Here is a 15,789-nt window from a genome sequence, read left to right on the forward strand (position 1 = left end):
TTCACAGAACAAGACTGCAAACACATTGCTTATCTTATGCAGGAAATGTTCTAGGGTCACCTTTTGTCAAACCATTTGCCCCTGGGCGGGCTGTTAACCAAGGTAGCAATTAGCATATGAAGAAGCACAGTCTGGCCTATTAGCATGGAGTCACTTTAGCCTATTCAAGTCTTACAATGTACTACAAACATGTACTAATGAAAAATTTAAGTCATCAATAAGTCCCTCATAAAATGTATATAAAATCAGAAAAAGATTGGGCTAGGGATTTAGCTGAGTGGCACTGAGCCTGCCTTGCAAGTGAAAGGTCCTGAGTTTGATCCCCAGTAAAAGAAAGAAAGAAAGAAAGAAAAGAAAAGAAAAGAAAGAAAGAAAGAAAGAAAGAAAGAAAGAAAGAAAGAAGAAAAGAAAAGGAAAAGGTCATACTAACAGCATAAAGTGGTGGTGCCTGCCTGAAATCCCAGCACTAGAGAGGCAGAGCCAGGAGGGTTACTGTGAGTTTGAAGCCAGCCTGGGCTACATAGAGAGATTCTGTCTCAAAAAGTAAAACAAAAAATTCTATTCCAATGATCTTTCACCCAATGGTTTTATCATTTGTTGATGAGTCTGACCTGAATCTTTTTTTTTTTTTTTTTTTTTTTTTTTTGGGTTTTTTTTTCTTTTTGTTGTTCACTGTTTTTTTTTTTTTTTTTTTTTTTTGGTACTGGGGATTGAACTCAGGACTTTGCGCTTGCAAAGCATGTGGCTGAACCACTGACCTAAATCCCTAGCCCTTTTTAATTTTTTATGACAAAGGGTTTTCCTGGCCTTAAATTCACTATGTAGTCCAGGCTAACCAAATTCTCAGTGATCTTCCTGCCTCAGCCTCTCCAGTGCTGGCAGTACAGGTATACACTACCACACCCAGCTAAACTAAAATTATTTATTTATTTTTAAAGATTAGAGGGTTTTTTTGGCATTGTAATAAATTTTATTTTATCCCATCTGTTAATTATTTTGTTGAGTATTTTTGTTCAGGCTGACCTCAAACTCACGGTGATCCTCCTGCCTCAATCTCCTGAGTGCACCACCACCCCTGGCTAAATTCAGATTACTTAAAATTTGTCAGCATCCGCACTAGAAAGGACTATATCCCATTTACACTGTACCCAGCAAGTGTTTGGTACAGAACAAATTTTCTGCAAATTACACAGCAATCATTCACACCATCTAAACACTTAGATATCTTGATTTGTTTTCTATTATAGCATAATTTTTTCCAGTACTGTATTGAGGACCAAACTTAATGCCCTGCACATTCTAGGCAAGCACTATGCTACTGAGTTAAGTCCCAGCCCTAGCATAAGCCTTTTTCACAGAGCTGACTGAGCTCAGTGGCCTAAAACACTAGAAGTGCTTTTTGCTAGGTCTGACTTTGCTTGTTATTAAGGTTCCAATATGGAGTGCTAGGAGCTCCCTCTAGCGGGAGGATCATGGAACTGCACGAGCAAAGGTAGGCTGGGAGGGGAAGGGCCTGGATCTCCACTGAGCTAGGCCCACTGGGGCAGGTGCACCTCCTGCTTGAGGACAGAGACCCTGTTCCAGGCTCTGAACTCATGCCAGGAATATAGTTAACAGTGCTCCAGCACATGTATCACAAACTTAAGAAAAATCCTTAACCATCTTTCAGCCATACAGCGCCTGGATTACTCCATTTTGGTTTCCTCACATAAAACATAACTATATAACCTGCCTAAGCATGGCTGTTGAAAATTGAGAAAAGTATTGCATAAAAACCCCAATTTTAGCCGGGCATGGTGGTGAATGCCTGTAATCCCAGCACTTGGGAGGCTAAGGCAGGAGGATCACTATGTGGTCAAGGCCAGCCTGGACTACACAGTGAGACCCTATCTCAAAAAATTAATGAATTAAACAAATAAAATAAAAATTAAGTCACCTAGCCCTATCTCATATGACTTCCCATAGAAAACTATCCCATGGCCATTCTGGATGACTCTGCCCTGCAACCTCTCCAGGTGATCCCTGCCCCTCCTGCCACACTTCAAAATCTCAAATAGTTCCTGGAAATATAGAACATGTTGGCCAACCCTCTATGCCGTCACCTCACCCTCCTCTGGTCGGTCCAGGAGAGCTGTGTCGTGTGCGACCCCTCTTGTGCCACAGCACAGGGTCCAATAAAGGCCTTGCTCCTACTGTCTTTCCATCACTCTTACCTCAGGTAGACAACTGAGCACTAAGTGAAAGCGTTGTAGGGACCTTGAATGGCCAATCATGGAAAAGAATAAAACTGCAGCAAAATTATTTTCTGATTTCAAAACTTACAAGCTTACAGTAATCACAGCAGTATACTGCTGGTATAAAGATAGGTATATGGCCAGGAGTGAACACCTATGACCCCAGCACATGGGAGGCTGAGGCAGGAAGATTGCCATGAGTGTGAGGTTAGCCTGAGCTATGTAGTAAGTTCAAGGCCAACCTGAACTACACAGTGAGACCCTTTCTAAAAACAAAGGATAGATACATGGATCAGTGAAATAGAACTGAAAAGTCCAGCAATAAACTCATATGATGGTAGTCTGCTGTAGTGTTTTTGACAAGGAAGCCAAGACCATTCACTGAAAAAAAGAATAATCTGTTCAATAATTGCTGCTCAGACAACTGGGTATCAATATGCAAAAGAAACATTTGGACCTGTCCCTTCTACTATAAATAAAAGTAACTCAAAACAGTTTTTAAAAATCTAAATGTAAGTCTATATCTTAGAAACACAGAACCAGGCATGGTAGCACACATCTATAATCCAAGCACTCAAGAGGCTAAAGCAGGAGGATCACAAGTTCAAGGCCAGCCTGGGTTACATAGTGAATTCAGGGCCAGCATGGAAGATATAGTGAGACCCTGTCTGAAAAAAAGCAGACAGAAAGGCCAGGGATTTAGCTCAGTAGTTCTGCCACCTGCCTCAAAAGTGCAAGGTCCCGAGTTCAATCCCCAGTATCAAAAAACAAAACAAAAGCAGACAGAACATAAGTCTTCGCAACTCAAAGACAATGCTCTAGAAGACTAAGGGCAGGGGATTTAGCTCATTGGTTTTGCCACCTGCTTTGCACACACAAGAGCCCAAATTCAATCCCCAGTACCAAAAAAAAAAAAAAAAAGTCTATTAAAAAAAAAAGCCGGGCATGGTGGTGCACCCCTGTAATCCCAGCACTCACAAGGCTGAGGCAGGAGGATTGCTGTGAGTTCGAGACCAGCCTGGGCTACATAGGGAGTTCCAGGTCAGTCTCAACTACATAGACCCTGTCTCAAAAAAACCAAAAAAAAAGAAAAAAAAAGATAAGATCCAGGGCCAAGGATTTAGCTCAGTGGTTCTGCTGCCTGCCTTGGAAGCACAATATCCTGAGTTCAATCCCTGGCACAAAGAAAAGAAAGAGGAGAGGGGAAGGAGGGGATGGGGGGAGAGAAAAGAAAATTCCCAAAATCAAAATTTGTCTGACTTATTCAATCTTCAGGAAAAAAAAAAATTGACCTTTCGGCCAGGGATTTAGCTCAGTGGTTCTACCACCTTCTTCGCAAGCCTAAGGCCCCAAATTAATTCCCAATACCCCCCCCAAAAAATTGACCTTTATGGTCACTGTATACTTAAACTGCTTGGACATGTACATGGCTACTGAAGACATGCCTTCCTTTGATGAAATAAGGCTGCATCCTAACTAATGAACAACCCAAGTCAAATATCCTCCAAATGCTTAACCTCGATAACATCCCTATGGCAGAGTAGGAAGAGCGAAGGGTAATGGGCCAGAATTTCAAATTAACACTAATTTCCCGGGCAAATTACTGAACCTCTATGAACTGCCCATTTATTTGTAAAATGGAGCTGTTACAGGCTAGACACACTGGTATACACTTGTAGTCCCAGCTCTGAGGCAAGACTGTTGAGCCCAGAACTCAGGGTCCACCTGTTCAACCCAGCGAGACCCCTACCCCACCACCACCAAGTTAAATGAAACTGCTGGGGATCAAACACTGTTAGGGTAAAAGGGAAACCAAGATTTTTGTTTATATGAAAAAAACTTAATATTTCAGTGGTGGCATTAAAGATTTTATTATACAAACTTCTACCCGATCTTCTATACTAAACATGCTGATGTTCAGAAAATATATTTTAAAAGGTCAAAGCACAAAAAAATGTAGAAAAGAATATTTTATTGAAACAGTTTCTCAATTAACAATGGAGCAAAGTACAATTTGATTTAAACCTGTCCATCCAGCTCCAACTGCTAAGAACTCCAACAAGGGTGGAGGGGGGACTCTTAGGTCTCTCTGCCAATGTGGCAAAAAAAGAAAAATGAAAAAAGGAGGGAAAAAAAAAAAAAGGTAGGGGTGGGGACAAAATGATTGACAACCAGGTATGCCTTGTCCTGGTGCTGTGAGTCAGCTCCAGCTGCTACTACAGACAGAATACTGGAGGACAGGCTCCCTAGGACCTGACATAGTGGGTAAGGGACCCCCCAGTTTTAGAGCAATGCATACAAGGAAGGCCAGCCGACCCTAACCCTGTACCCCAAAGCCCACCTGTGGCATTTTTACATTCACACCATGGTCTCTCCATCCCCCAGGGATCTTGGGATGGGGTCTCACAGTAGAAAGCACATTTTGGTCAGCCCAGTCCCATGGGGCAAGGATCCGTCTGGGAGGGGAACAGCAGAAGAGAAGGGGACAGCTAATCACAGCTACGTGGTGTACCAGGCTACTGGGAAGGATGCTGAATGCCTGGAGGGTGATGGCACCCATGCCAATCATTCTACTGGCTTTGTTGGGCCCAAGTGCTCACAGATTGGGGCTCAGGGCTTTCTCAAGGCTCACTCCCTGGAGAGCAGCAGCTTCCCTTCTGCGTCCCTGCCTACTCCGGCCACCAGAGGTCATATGTACCATGGGGAAACTTGAAATTTACTCTAGCCAGTCCACAGGGAAGGTTTAGGCAAAGAACCCAATATGTGCCAGGAAGCCAAGAAAGCGAATGAAGAACCAGGTGGGACACAGGGGTGGGATTTAGGGAAAGAGAACGTTCTGGAGGAAGAAAAGAGCAGGTAGGCATTCGGAAACAAAACCTGGTGGTGGAGGCTCTGCAGACTTAGCCCAAAGCAAACACAGATTTCACAGTGGAAGAGGAAAGGAGGAAAGGAAGGATGCTCTCCTGGGACCAGGACACCCTTGCACTACCAGGTCTCCATCAGCCCCTGGTGGCCATTCTCTTACCTACCCAAGGCAAAGAATTAAGACGCATTAGTGATTTTTCCCAAACGCAGGGCCAGATGGGTAGAGGACCAGGGAGTAAGGGTGGGATGGAGGGCCAGACAAATTCAGGTTTTAACAATAGGGCTATTCCAGAAGAAACCGATGAATGGCCCCCACCTGCCCCTCCCCCACACTCCACTCCCAGATGAGAAGGAACTCAAGCCTCGAGGGTGGGGCCACCCCCTGCCCCCACCCCGGTGTATAATAAATAGAGGTGGTAGGAGAAGGGGCTGGAGATGAGTGGGGAGATGGGAGGTGGAGGTTATAGCTCATCGTTCTTTAAAGGCCGCTTCTGTCCTGCCAGCTGCTCCTTCTGCTCAGGTTCTGTTGGGAGTAGGGAGAGCAGGTCAGACAGACGTAAGTGGACCCAGTTCTCTGCAGGTACCTTCCCTCTAGGCCCGACAGCTGCCCAGCATCCTCCACTTCATCCTCACCTGTTCCAGGACCTCCTAACTCCAGGGGCTCAGTGTCTGTTGGTTCAGATCCTGCATTTTGGAAAGAGTAGTTTAGTCTCTGCACGTTTGGGGGTGGCAAACTATTTCTGTAAAGAGCCAGCTAGTATTTTAGGATGTGCAGGACACAGTAGGTCTATTTGCCTAATTAAAAAAAAAAAAAAAAAAAAAAAAGCTGGGAGGGGGTGGATTTAACTTAATGATGCTGCTGCCAGCCTCACAAGCACGAGGTCCTGAGTTCAATCCCCAGTACCAAAAAAAAAAAAAATCTTTTTTTAAAGTAATGGTGAGCCAGGGATTTGGCTCAATGGTTCTGCCTCACAAGCACAAGGCCCAGAGTTCGATCCCCAGTACTTATAAATAAGTAAGTAAATAAAGTAATGGTAATCCACAGCTCAGGGGCCATCTAGGAACATGCAATGCCTGCCAATATAATATGTGGACCGCCCCCACCAGCTGACACAATGTCCCCATTTCCAACTCACCAGTCTCTTCCTTCTCAGGCTCTACAATGGGCTCTGCATCTTCAGTCTGGCCTGGAGGGAAAACAGGAGTAAGATGGCGCCCCAGGAGGGATAGGCAGCTTCCTCTCTGCCTGTGTACCTCCAGCCATGTTCCCTGCCCTCACCTGCTGGTGGGATGACCTTCTCCTCTTGGTCACTTGCACTGGCATTGAGGGGAGGCTCTGTCCGGGTACCATTCTTGTCCTTGGGCCGGGGCCGAGGCTTGGCAAACTTGGCCTTGTTGAGCAGATACTGCACCTCACGGTCCAGTGCCATCATCTTAGCCTCGATGTCCTTCGAGAGCAGCACAGGCTTCTCTGTGGCAGGAAGCTTGGCTTGCTCGGCCATGGTTGCATTCTTCCACGCCTGTGAGGGAGGCCAGAACAGGCTCAGAAAAAGTCGTGGAGAAAGCAGTTGTCTGTCCCAGATGAACCCATGACCCCAACTAGCCTCTGACTCTTCCCACAGCCCAGAAATCTCTGTCACCCCAGCCATTGGCTCTGTGATGCCAGCTAAGTGTCCAGCCACAAATCTGCAAAGTCATTACCCAGGTCTCATTGATGACTTTCTCTAATGTTGTCATCTCCACCTCAGTGAAGATCTGGTCCATCTCTGGGAGAAGCCGGGCACCCCTGGAAGGCAGGAGGAGATCAGCCCAAGAAGCAGAGGTGCCTGGGGTAGGAGGGTGGGGAACTATAGCTATGGCAGGAATGAACAGAGAAGGTCACAGGGCCACCCACTTGAGGAATATGCTGGAATGGTTGAGGAGACTGTCGAGGGCAGACAATCGTTCAGGCCACTTCTTGCGTTCTTCTACCCGAAAAAACAGTCCTAGGCACAGCTTCCTCAGCTCAGCCAGCTTCTCCTTCAACATCTGATGGACATGGGGATGAGCAGAGGGTTGAAGAGATGGTAGAAGAACCCTGAGGAGTCAGCCCTCCATCCATTTTTATTTTTGGTGCTGGGGACTGCTTATTTTTTTTTGAGATAGGGTCTCACTATGCAGTTCAGGCTGGCCTTGAACTCACAGCAACCCTCCTGTCTCAGCCTTCCAAGTGCTGGATTATGGGCATGCTCCCCCATACCTGCCTAGGTGCTTAGCATTGAGCCCAAGGAGTCTCATGCTAGGTAAGCTGTACCACTGAACCACACCCCCACCCAGTCCATCCCCATTTTCTCTCTCCTGAGATGCTCTCACTGTGTTGCTGAGGCTGGCCTCAACCGCTCTTCTGGAACCAGCTTCCTGAATAGCTGGGACTACGATGCACACCACTGCACCTGGCTGTGTCTTTTTTTGTGCAATGCTGGGGATTGAACCAGGGATTCATGCACACTATGTAAGCTCTCTACTACTGAGTTACACCCCAGGCTGAAATACTTATGGTCTCACTCTCTTCTCAATTTCTCTGACCCTGGACAAGGAGGGCAGGAGCTCCCATCCCATCGCTCATGTCCCAGGAGGGTCCTCACCACAGTGGTGGCTGCAAAGCCCTCATCCTCTAGCCAGGTGGATGCAGCACTGAGTTTCCCGGCAATCTCTTCACGCTGTTCTTCTGTGGACACTTCCTGATACTCGGGCTGGTACAGCTTGTCCTACGGAGGGACACAAGTGCAGGCATGCAATAGGCCCAAGGGCAGGTCTCACAGCACACACCCTCAAACCCAAGTCCCAAGGCCAGAAGATGCTGCCCCATCCTGCCCACCTGGGTTTCAAAGATAAAGGCTTCCAAGCTATTGGCAGCTTTCTCCCGTTCCTGCTTCTCTAGGTCACGAAGGGTCAAATCCTCAAGTCTGTGGAATAAAGGAGAGGCAGAGATGAGGGAGATGGTGGATTAGGAGTCTAAGCCCTCCAAGGTGCGTTCCACACCCACCCACACCCACACACCATCTCTACTTACTTCTGCACTGAATGAGCCAGCTCATCCTCTGGCAAGTCCGGCAGGTCCAGAACAACAAGCTCCACCCCAATCTCCTCCACCATTCTCTGTTTCCGGGCAGGCTTCTGCTTCTTTTCTTCCTCAGGAGCTGGAGGAGCACCTTCAGGCCCTGCCTCCCCCTTCTCATTAGGCTTCTGGTTGGGAAGAATCAGAACATCAGAAAGAGCCTTGGCTTCCTTGCAGGCCTAGCTCCTTCAGACCCTGAGTCCACTGGTCTCTGCCCACAGCTCACCTGGGCCTCAGACTTGTCCCCATTTTCTTTTTCGGTGGGCTTTTCCCCCTCAGCGGCTGTGTCTCCCTTGGGCTCAGTGGGTGGGGGCTGAGAGGTTTCCTCCACTGGGGCCTCAGCTTCCTCCTTGAGTTCTACCTGCTCTCCAGGCTCGTCCTTGCTTCCCTCAGCAGGGCTCTCCTCTTCTTCCTGGAGAACAATCACAGGCCCCCTGGATGACAATCAGTAGGGGCCAGGCCTCAGCCACACCAGCTCCTCTGTTCTCAAGGGCGTTACTGCTCAGGACATAGCTTGTGGGGAGCCACATGGCAACTGAGGAAAATGACAACCAGGGAAAAGGCATAGCTGGAGTCCAGAGGTATGTGTGGTGGGCATGGTTAAGGCAGTGCAGGCCAAGGGAAAGAGAGATCCACTGATCTCAGCAGCAGCAATGCCCACCTGACCCCCTTCCTATGCTGCCACACCCTGCCCCATGCTGCTCTCCACACAACCGTGGCACCACCATCAGCTCACCTGAACACTATCTGTCCCATTCTCTTTGGTGTCTGCTGTGGTACCACCACCAAACAGGCTGGAAATGGTGTTGCCAAGTTCTACGGGGAAAGTATACAGATTCAAAAAGGGACGATGGATTTAGCTCAGTGGTTCCACTGCCTGCCTTGCTAGTGCAGGGACCCAAGTTTGATCCCCAGTACCAAAAACAAAACAAAACAAAACAAAACAAAACAAACAACAACAAAAAACCCAAAACCATTACAAAAAGGGACCAAGCAGTGACTCCACCTTTGACCCAAATGGAATGCCCTGTCTGTGGTCCCAAAAGCACACGAGCATCTTTTCTCGCACACCCATACCCAAACAGAGGTGCACATCTTACTGGTGAGAGTAGACTCCTCCTCTGGGTTATCTTCCACTAGGGTCTCAAATACGGACTCCACCTGAAAATGGGTTTGAAACGAAGGTGCACGCTAACCCCCACTTCTCCATAAATATCTACCATGCTGAGTACCTGATTATACACTGTAAGACTTGCAACTATGCTAACCCAGTCTCTCTCCTGCCTTTTCTTAAGGACTCCTGGATGGTCACTCCATCCACTGACTACAAGCCCTCTGAAGACAGAATCACAGCTCCTTTTTGTCTCTTACAGCCTTCCGTGAATCTTCTCAATAACACTATAGGCCATCATTTTCCAGAGTATATGCTAAGAAATATTAAACCCAGAACAAACAGGCTTCTCAACCATTCTATAGTTCTCACTAACCCAATTACAGTGCCCATAAACATTTACAGGGCTCGAAAGGCCCTTGTCAACTTCCTAGTTAGCACTGTTAAAAAGCCAAGATTGGCCAGATTCCCAAAACCTTTTTTTACACTGTGGAACCCACTTGGGAAAGGCTGGCAGAGCCCCGGCCCTGGCCTGTATACAGGTCTCCTGCTGCTCTCACCCTGTCCAGGCTAAGCACACCACTCTCATCCAGATTGAAGTGGGCCTTGATGCCCTTGGACTCGTAGTCGGGATACTTCTTGAAGCTGTCACCCACACCTTTTAATTTCACTGTGGTCAGATTCTGAGAGCCAAATACTCTGGATGGGAGAAAAAGAGGAGTTTGAGGAGATCAACTCAGCCCATCCTCAACTCCAGACTACAAAGCCTCCTGGCACAAGACATCAGGGCCTCATCTGAGGCCAACTCAAAGGGTGGAAGCACTCTCCAGAGAGCCTCTCACCCCTTACCCTAAGCCCACTGCCTGCTTCCCACTCAGCCATGCACGCTCCGTCCCCTCCCTCATCCTGTAATCTGGCAGCTGTGCCTCCCCGTCCCAGAGCTCCTAGCCTGTACCCCCACCCCTCACCGAAGATCCTCAGGCCCCAGGAAGCCCAGGTCTCCATAGTTGATGTGGAAGTTGAAATCATGGCTGTAGCGGTTAAAGGTGATGACTTTACGTTGAGGGTAGGGTCCCATGCGGGAGAAGAGCACACGTTTATTGTGCTTCAGGCTGCGGACACCAGGCTCCTCCTCTACCTCCCTTGTAAATTCCACCTACACGGCAGAGAGAGAGCACACTGGAGAACCAGCTTGGGTACCAGGGTGGGGATGTGGCAGAAAGACAAAGGGACAGACTGTAGTGGGCAGAAAGCAAGATGCCACTTAGGAAGGCTGAGGGAGTTTATCTCTGGGCAGAGACTTACTCACCAGGATGGGATAGACCACTGCATCTCGGATGACAAATGGCTTCACCTTGAATGCTTTGCTGAGGGCAGCTGCCTGGTACACTGCCCCCATGGCAGCTGCTTCATCTGCATTGATGTTCTTCCCCAGTTCCTCCCTACAAGAGTCCCAAGCATCAGTCCCATCCACTCAAGAGTGCCCAGCCTGGATTCCCAGCCCTCCAGCCCTTCCCTGGGCAGACATAGGCCCCATGCCTCAGCACCCACACTCACTTGCCCACTGCTTTCAGCAGCACCTCCTGAACTTTGGGGACACGGGTGGCCCCACCCACTAGGATCACCTGCTCAATCTCATCCTGCAGAAGGATAAGACAGGTGAGACTCAAGTGGGTAACACCTTCCTCAGTGTGAGCCCTTTCCCTTGACATCCATGTGTTTCCCACTGCCATGCCCTGCACCCTCACCAAGTTCATTTCTGCACTCTGGAGGGCCTGCCGGACAGGCCCAGGCACCCGCTCAAACAAGTCTGCACATAACTCTTCAAATTCCACTCGAGTCACTTTTGCCTTGAAGTCCATGTCGTCCATCAGGCCTTCAATCTGGGGTACAACAAAGATGAGTATTGGGGGGCTTCTGCAGAGGTCCTGCTCTGTGGAACAAGACTTGAAGAATGGCAGCGCTGCTCAGCATTTGGGAGTGGGGAGTTTGCCCTCCACCAGCACCATGTGGATACCTGGGCCATGTGGTCAGCATTGGCACTCAGGACAGTTTTGAGTCGATTGGCCTCCCGCAGCAGCTTGGCCATGGCACGTGGGTTCTCTCGTACATCCTTGGCTCTTTGGCCCTTACGGTGCTCATTGAAGAGCCCAGCCAGGTGCTCTCGAAGGCGGAGCTCCATCTCCAGGCCCCCTAGGGTGCGGTCAAACCTGTTCAGGAAAGGAAGCAGGCAGAGTGTAGAGAACAGGGTTTCTCCACTGGCATGGCATCCTACCTTTCTTTCAAGGATCCCAGTACTCAGAGTGTGGACACATATTCAATTCTCAATTCTCATGTGATACCTCACAGGGACAGTTCATCTACCCACTCATTTGACAGTAATTTCTGAGCATCCACTGTGGAGTGGATGCACCTTTCTCTTCAAGGAAAAACAGAGCTACTAGAACACACAGGGATAGCTGTGCTCTTCAGGAGGGGACTGGGAAAGTGGTGCTGGGACTGAAACCTGAGGGATGAATGGGAGTGAACTAGGGGAAGAGAAGGGAGAACGTTCTAGAAACAGGAAACAGCATCTGTAAAAATCCTAAAGCAGGAGAGAGCTGGCAAACTCTAAAGGAGGGCAATGTGTGAGAGGTTAAAGATCAAGAGGAGTGAACTAGGGGTTATAAACAGCTACAGGAGGTAAAACTCAGACCAGCACAGGGAAAGGTTCAAAGAAATGGGTTACAAACCAATCAGCATTTTATTTTAAAAATTTTTTTTGCATTGCTGGAAACTGAACCCAGGACTTTACATTTACTAAAAAACCATTCTACCACTGAGCTACATCCCCAGCCCACAGATTAGCATTTTTGTTTTGTTATTTATTTATTTATTTATTTATTGGTACCAGGGATTGAACTTGGGTTATTTATTTATTTATTTATTTATTGGTACCAGGGATTGAATTTGGGTTATTTATTTATTTATTTATTGGTACCAGGGATTGAACTTGGGTCCTTGCACTTGCAAGGCAGGCCACCAAACCACTGAGCTAAATCCCTGGCCCCAGATTAGCATTTTAAAGAGAACCTTCAAGATCAGGCTGGGGATTTAGCTCAGTAGTACTGCACCTGCCTCAAAAGCACAAGATCCTGAGTTCAACCCTCAGTACCAAAAAAAGAAGAGAGGAAAAAAAAAAAAAGATAACCATGGTGGTGCAGGCCTATAATCCCAGCACTCTAGGAGGCTGAGGCAGGATTACAAATTTGTGCCCACTCTGGGCAACTTAGTGATTTTACAAGACTGCCTCAAAATAAAAAATAAGAGCTGGGGATACAGCTCAGTTAGAAGGCCCTGGGTTCAATCCCCAGTGCCACAAGACATTCTACATATGACCTACAGCTTCATGAATGTCCTCAGAAACTCAAAGATTTCCTCAGAATAGGTTTCCTCAGGAAGGTTTTTGCCTTTCAATTTCTCCAAGCTGTACTCCCCTTCTCTCCAGCTTCCCTCTACTCTTTGGGACTGGTCCCCCAGGCTAATGCTTTACCCAGGACAGCACTGTTACAGACCAGGAGAGAAAGCTGCCCTTCTTTGAAAGCCCTGACCTAAGGGTCATAACATGTTCCCACCGGTGTTTAGCATTTATCAGATGATGGAATTCAGATCAGAGCTTCCTGGCAGCAAGACATATGAATTATAGCCATCACGAACATGTTCAGAAGAAGCCAACTTCCGGGAATCCACTCACCCCACCCCCCGGATCTGCAGTTGTGGTTGCATCCCGGCCTCCTTAGTCTTCACTGTCTGGTAGGTCACGATGGTGCACACGGTGCTGCCTGAGCCCATGTCATAGAACATGACATTCTGTGGAAATATCAAGGGAACTGTCACAGGAAACTTATCAAAGGCCAGAGCGTCTGCCTCCCACCTGCTTACATCCAAGGGGCTGCTCAACTCTCAACTTAAAGCTAAAGAGCTTCAACGCGGATCAAGAGGTACATTCTGTCAAAAGCTAGGTATGCAAACAAGTGCAAGACAGGTCAAGTGGCTTCACCTCGGGCTCAGGCATTCTGCATGTTTGGGCAACAGGCCTCTGGTGCTCACCTGTGCAGTGCTGTTGATATCTTTCCGGCGGAAGACACCATAGCTGAGAGCAGTGGCAGTATTGTCATTGATGAGCTGCAGCACTTTGAGGCCCGCCATGCGAGCAGCCTGCAGTACAGCCCGGCGCTCAGCTTGGTTGAAGAAGGCTGGCACAGTGATCACAGCATCCTTGATGGGCTGCTCTACAGGGGACAAGAGAATAGGATCCCACCAGTTCCACACTCTAGACCAGTGATGGCAAACCTTTCAGAGCTTTCAATGATACAAACAGCCTGCTGCAGCACATGCACCGTAGGTTCACTACCCCAGATGATGATTTCTAACTTAGTCACTACTGACATTCTGAACCATATAGTTCCGTCACTGGGAGGGGCATTCTTGAGCACTGCAGGACGTTTGGAGGTCACCCCGGCTCCTACCCACTAGATGCCAGTGGCATATACACAAATGTAAAAACCAAGGATGTTTGCAGACATTGTCAAATGTTCCCTAGGAGGCAAAACTATCTCCATTTGAGAATTGTTACTTTAGTCCTGAAGGAGTGTGGCCACCTGTGGCCCCCACCTTGTCACTCACCCGCAAAATCTTCAGCCAGAGAACGAGAATAATTGAGAACCATGCCCAGCACTTCCTCAGGTGAAAACTGCAGCTGCCTGAGGGGAACAGAGGCAAGGAAAGCCAAAAATTGAGGTAGGACAATCATCAATGCATGCCAGTGAGGAACCCAGAAGGGATAACGAGCCCACCTTCCCCAACGGAACACTCACGCGCTGATCTGGAAGCGCACTGTCTGTCTCTGAGAGTCAAAGCTTAGCTCATGCTCAGGGAAACGAGCCTGATAAAGGGCCACATGAGGGTTATCTGCCTGCTTCCCTAGGAGGTGCTGGAAGTATCGCAGTGTAGCCTTTGGGTTCTTAATGGCCTGAAGAAGGTAGACATGAGCAGCGTTAGTACCCAAGCCCAGCATGACTATCTCTGACATCATAGAGACAGATACAGAAAGGAACCACTCTGGGAAAGGGAACGCTGCTCACCATGCCTGCTGCACTGTCTCCAAAGAATCTTTCATTTTCTTTCAGGGTCACAGTCACTGGGGTTTTTCTCCGAGATTCCCTGAGGAAGAAAGACCTAGAATGTGACCTAGGAGCCTCCCCACTCTGCAACTAATCACTCAGACACTGAAGTCTGGTGTGAGCACTAAGAGGAACACACATATGCTCGGTACCTGGACTCCCCACTGCCCACCCTTGGCATGAGGGCCACCCTTACTTGTTCAAGACAATCTCCATGGGCACTCCAGGTTTGACGATGGCCACCTTCATGGATTCACTGCCTAGGTCCACAGACATCACCGCCACCGTGTCTAAAGAGAAAACAGGACTGTCCATCAGTACCCGCTCCTCAGGGCTCTCTAATGAAGGTATACCACTTTTGGTGGCAAAAGATAACAAAGGAAAAAAAAAAGTCCAGTTCCAGCAACTCTAAGACACTTCTGACCAGGAGCCTTATGCCCCCCACCATTCCTTTATTCTTTTGATCCTTTCGCCTGATACATACCACTCAGTGCCAACAGGTCTGCCAAGACAATAGCCATCAAGGCCAAACAGGCAAGCCTCCTCGGCCTCTGCCTCCTGACTGTGGCTGCCATTGTGCCCCTGAGGAAGGAAGAAAAAACACTTGTAACTGGATGTCCAGCACAGAGGAGACAGAACCACATCCCAGAATTGAGAAGCAGTAAGGTTCATACCTACTGCCTTCTCACCGGGGGCAGAGCAGGCTATACTGCCCTCCCACCCTCCAGATGAATTCCAACCACTCTAAGCATCCCCAGAAATGTCCAGAGAAAGGGCCAAACAAAAGAACATGAGTTCTCGGCTCCACCACATTCCTAATCAGAGAAGTTAACGGGACAGGAGAAAGGAGATTCCGGCCTTCCATTCACAGCACCCGCCTGCGTGCAGACATTCAGGATGGGGCCCGAGACCCCTGCACCGGACCACTACCCCTTCACATCTGCAGCTCCCCCGGATGGCGGGGAAAGCCGGGCTGGGCCTGGGCGGTCCGGTGATGGCGTTGGGAGTGGCGGGGGTGGAAGAAAGGCCCCGTCCGCTCCTATGTATCCCTATGGTTTGTCCTGACCCCTCTCCTCACCCCAACCCACGACCTGGCCCCGCTCCCCATGCACAGCAGTACTTGGAGCGCTAAGGTTACACGCCGCGCAGTATCGAGCACTTGGGAGTTCATGAAAGCCTCACCTGACCGAGGCAACAGAGCGGATCCTGGCTCAGACCGGGGGCGCGCGGTGGCCAACGCACCGGCATCCGTGCGGGCCTCACTCCCGCTCTGACCCGCCCCCGGGTAGCACGCTGCCTCCCCGAGGAGCGGTGGCTAGG

The 15,789-nt window shown here is 48.8% G+C and overlaps 1 protein-coding gene across 1 annotated transcript; it reads right to left on the reverse strand.

The window, feature by feature from the left end:
- Nucleotides 1-4,836: 4,836 nt before the first annotated feature.
- Nucleotides 4,837-15,768, reverse strand: Hyou1 (hypoxia up-regulated 1). The gene is made up of 26 exons (XM_010629291.3): nt 15,652-15,768; nt 14,954-15,051; nt 14,666-14,759; nt 14,431-14,509; nt 14,164-14,318; nt 13,973-14,049; nt 13,397-13,578; nt 13,041-13,156; nt 11,325-11,517; nt 11,056-11,190; nt 10,865-10,947; nt 10,617-10,749; nt 10,276-10,463; nt 9,868-10,006; nt 9,297-9,357; nt 8,933-9,012; nt 8,423-8,608; nt 8,152-8,324; nt 7,957-8,044; nt 7,724-7,846; nt 6,994-7,127; nt 6,801-6,885; nt 6,379-6,619; nt 6,236-6,286; nt 5,733-5,783; nt 4,837-5,622 (listed from the first exon to the last, which is right to left on the reverse strand). The coding sequence occupies exons 2-26, from the start codon at nt 15,042-15,044 to the stop codon at nt 5,561-5,563; spliced, it is 3,000 nt and encodes a 999-aa protein (XP_010627593.1). The 5' UTR covers nt 15,045-15,051; nt 15,652-15,768; the 3' UTR covers nt 4,837-5,560.
- Between the last annotated feature and the right edge of the window lie 21 nt (nt 15,769-15,789).

The sequence above is a fragment of the Fukomys damarensis genome, unplaced genomic scaffold (assembly GCF_012274545.1).
Source record: "Fukomys damarensis isolate Sample0158 unplaced genomic scaffold, DMR_v1.0_HiC HiC_scaffold_16, whole genome shotgun sequence".
Lineage (NCBI taxonomy): Eukaryota > Metazoa > Chordata > Mammalia > Rodentia > Bathyergidae > Fukomys > Fukomys damarensis.

Bases quoted from the DNA above. Each gene is read 5' to 3' on its own strand.
- Hyou1 (XM_010629291.3), bottom strand. From the start codon at position 15,044: ATGGCAGCCACAGTCAGGAGGCAGAGGCCGAGGAGGCTTGCCTGTTTG. The intron at 14,760-14,953 runs GTATGTATCAGG...TTTTCTCTTTAG, and splicing joins AGACCTGTTGGCACTGAGTG to ACACGGTGGCGGTGATGTCT. The intron at 14,510-14,665 runs GTAAGGGTGGCC...TTTCTTCCTCAG, and splicing joins ATGGAGATTGTCTTGAACAA to GGAATCTCGGAGAAAAACCC.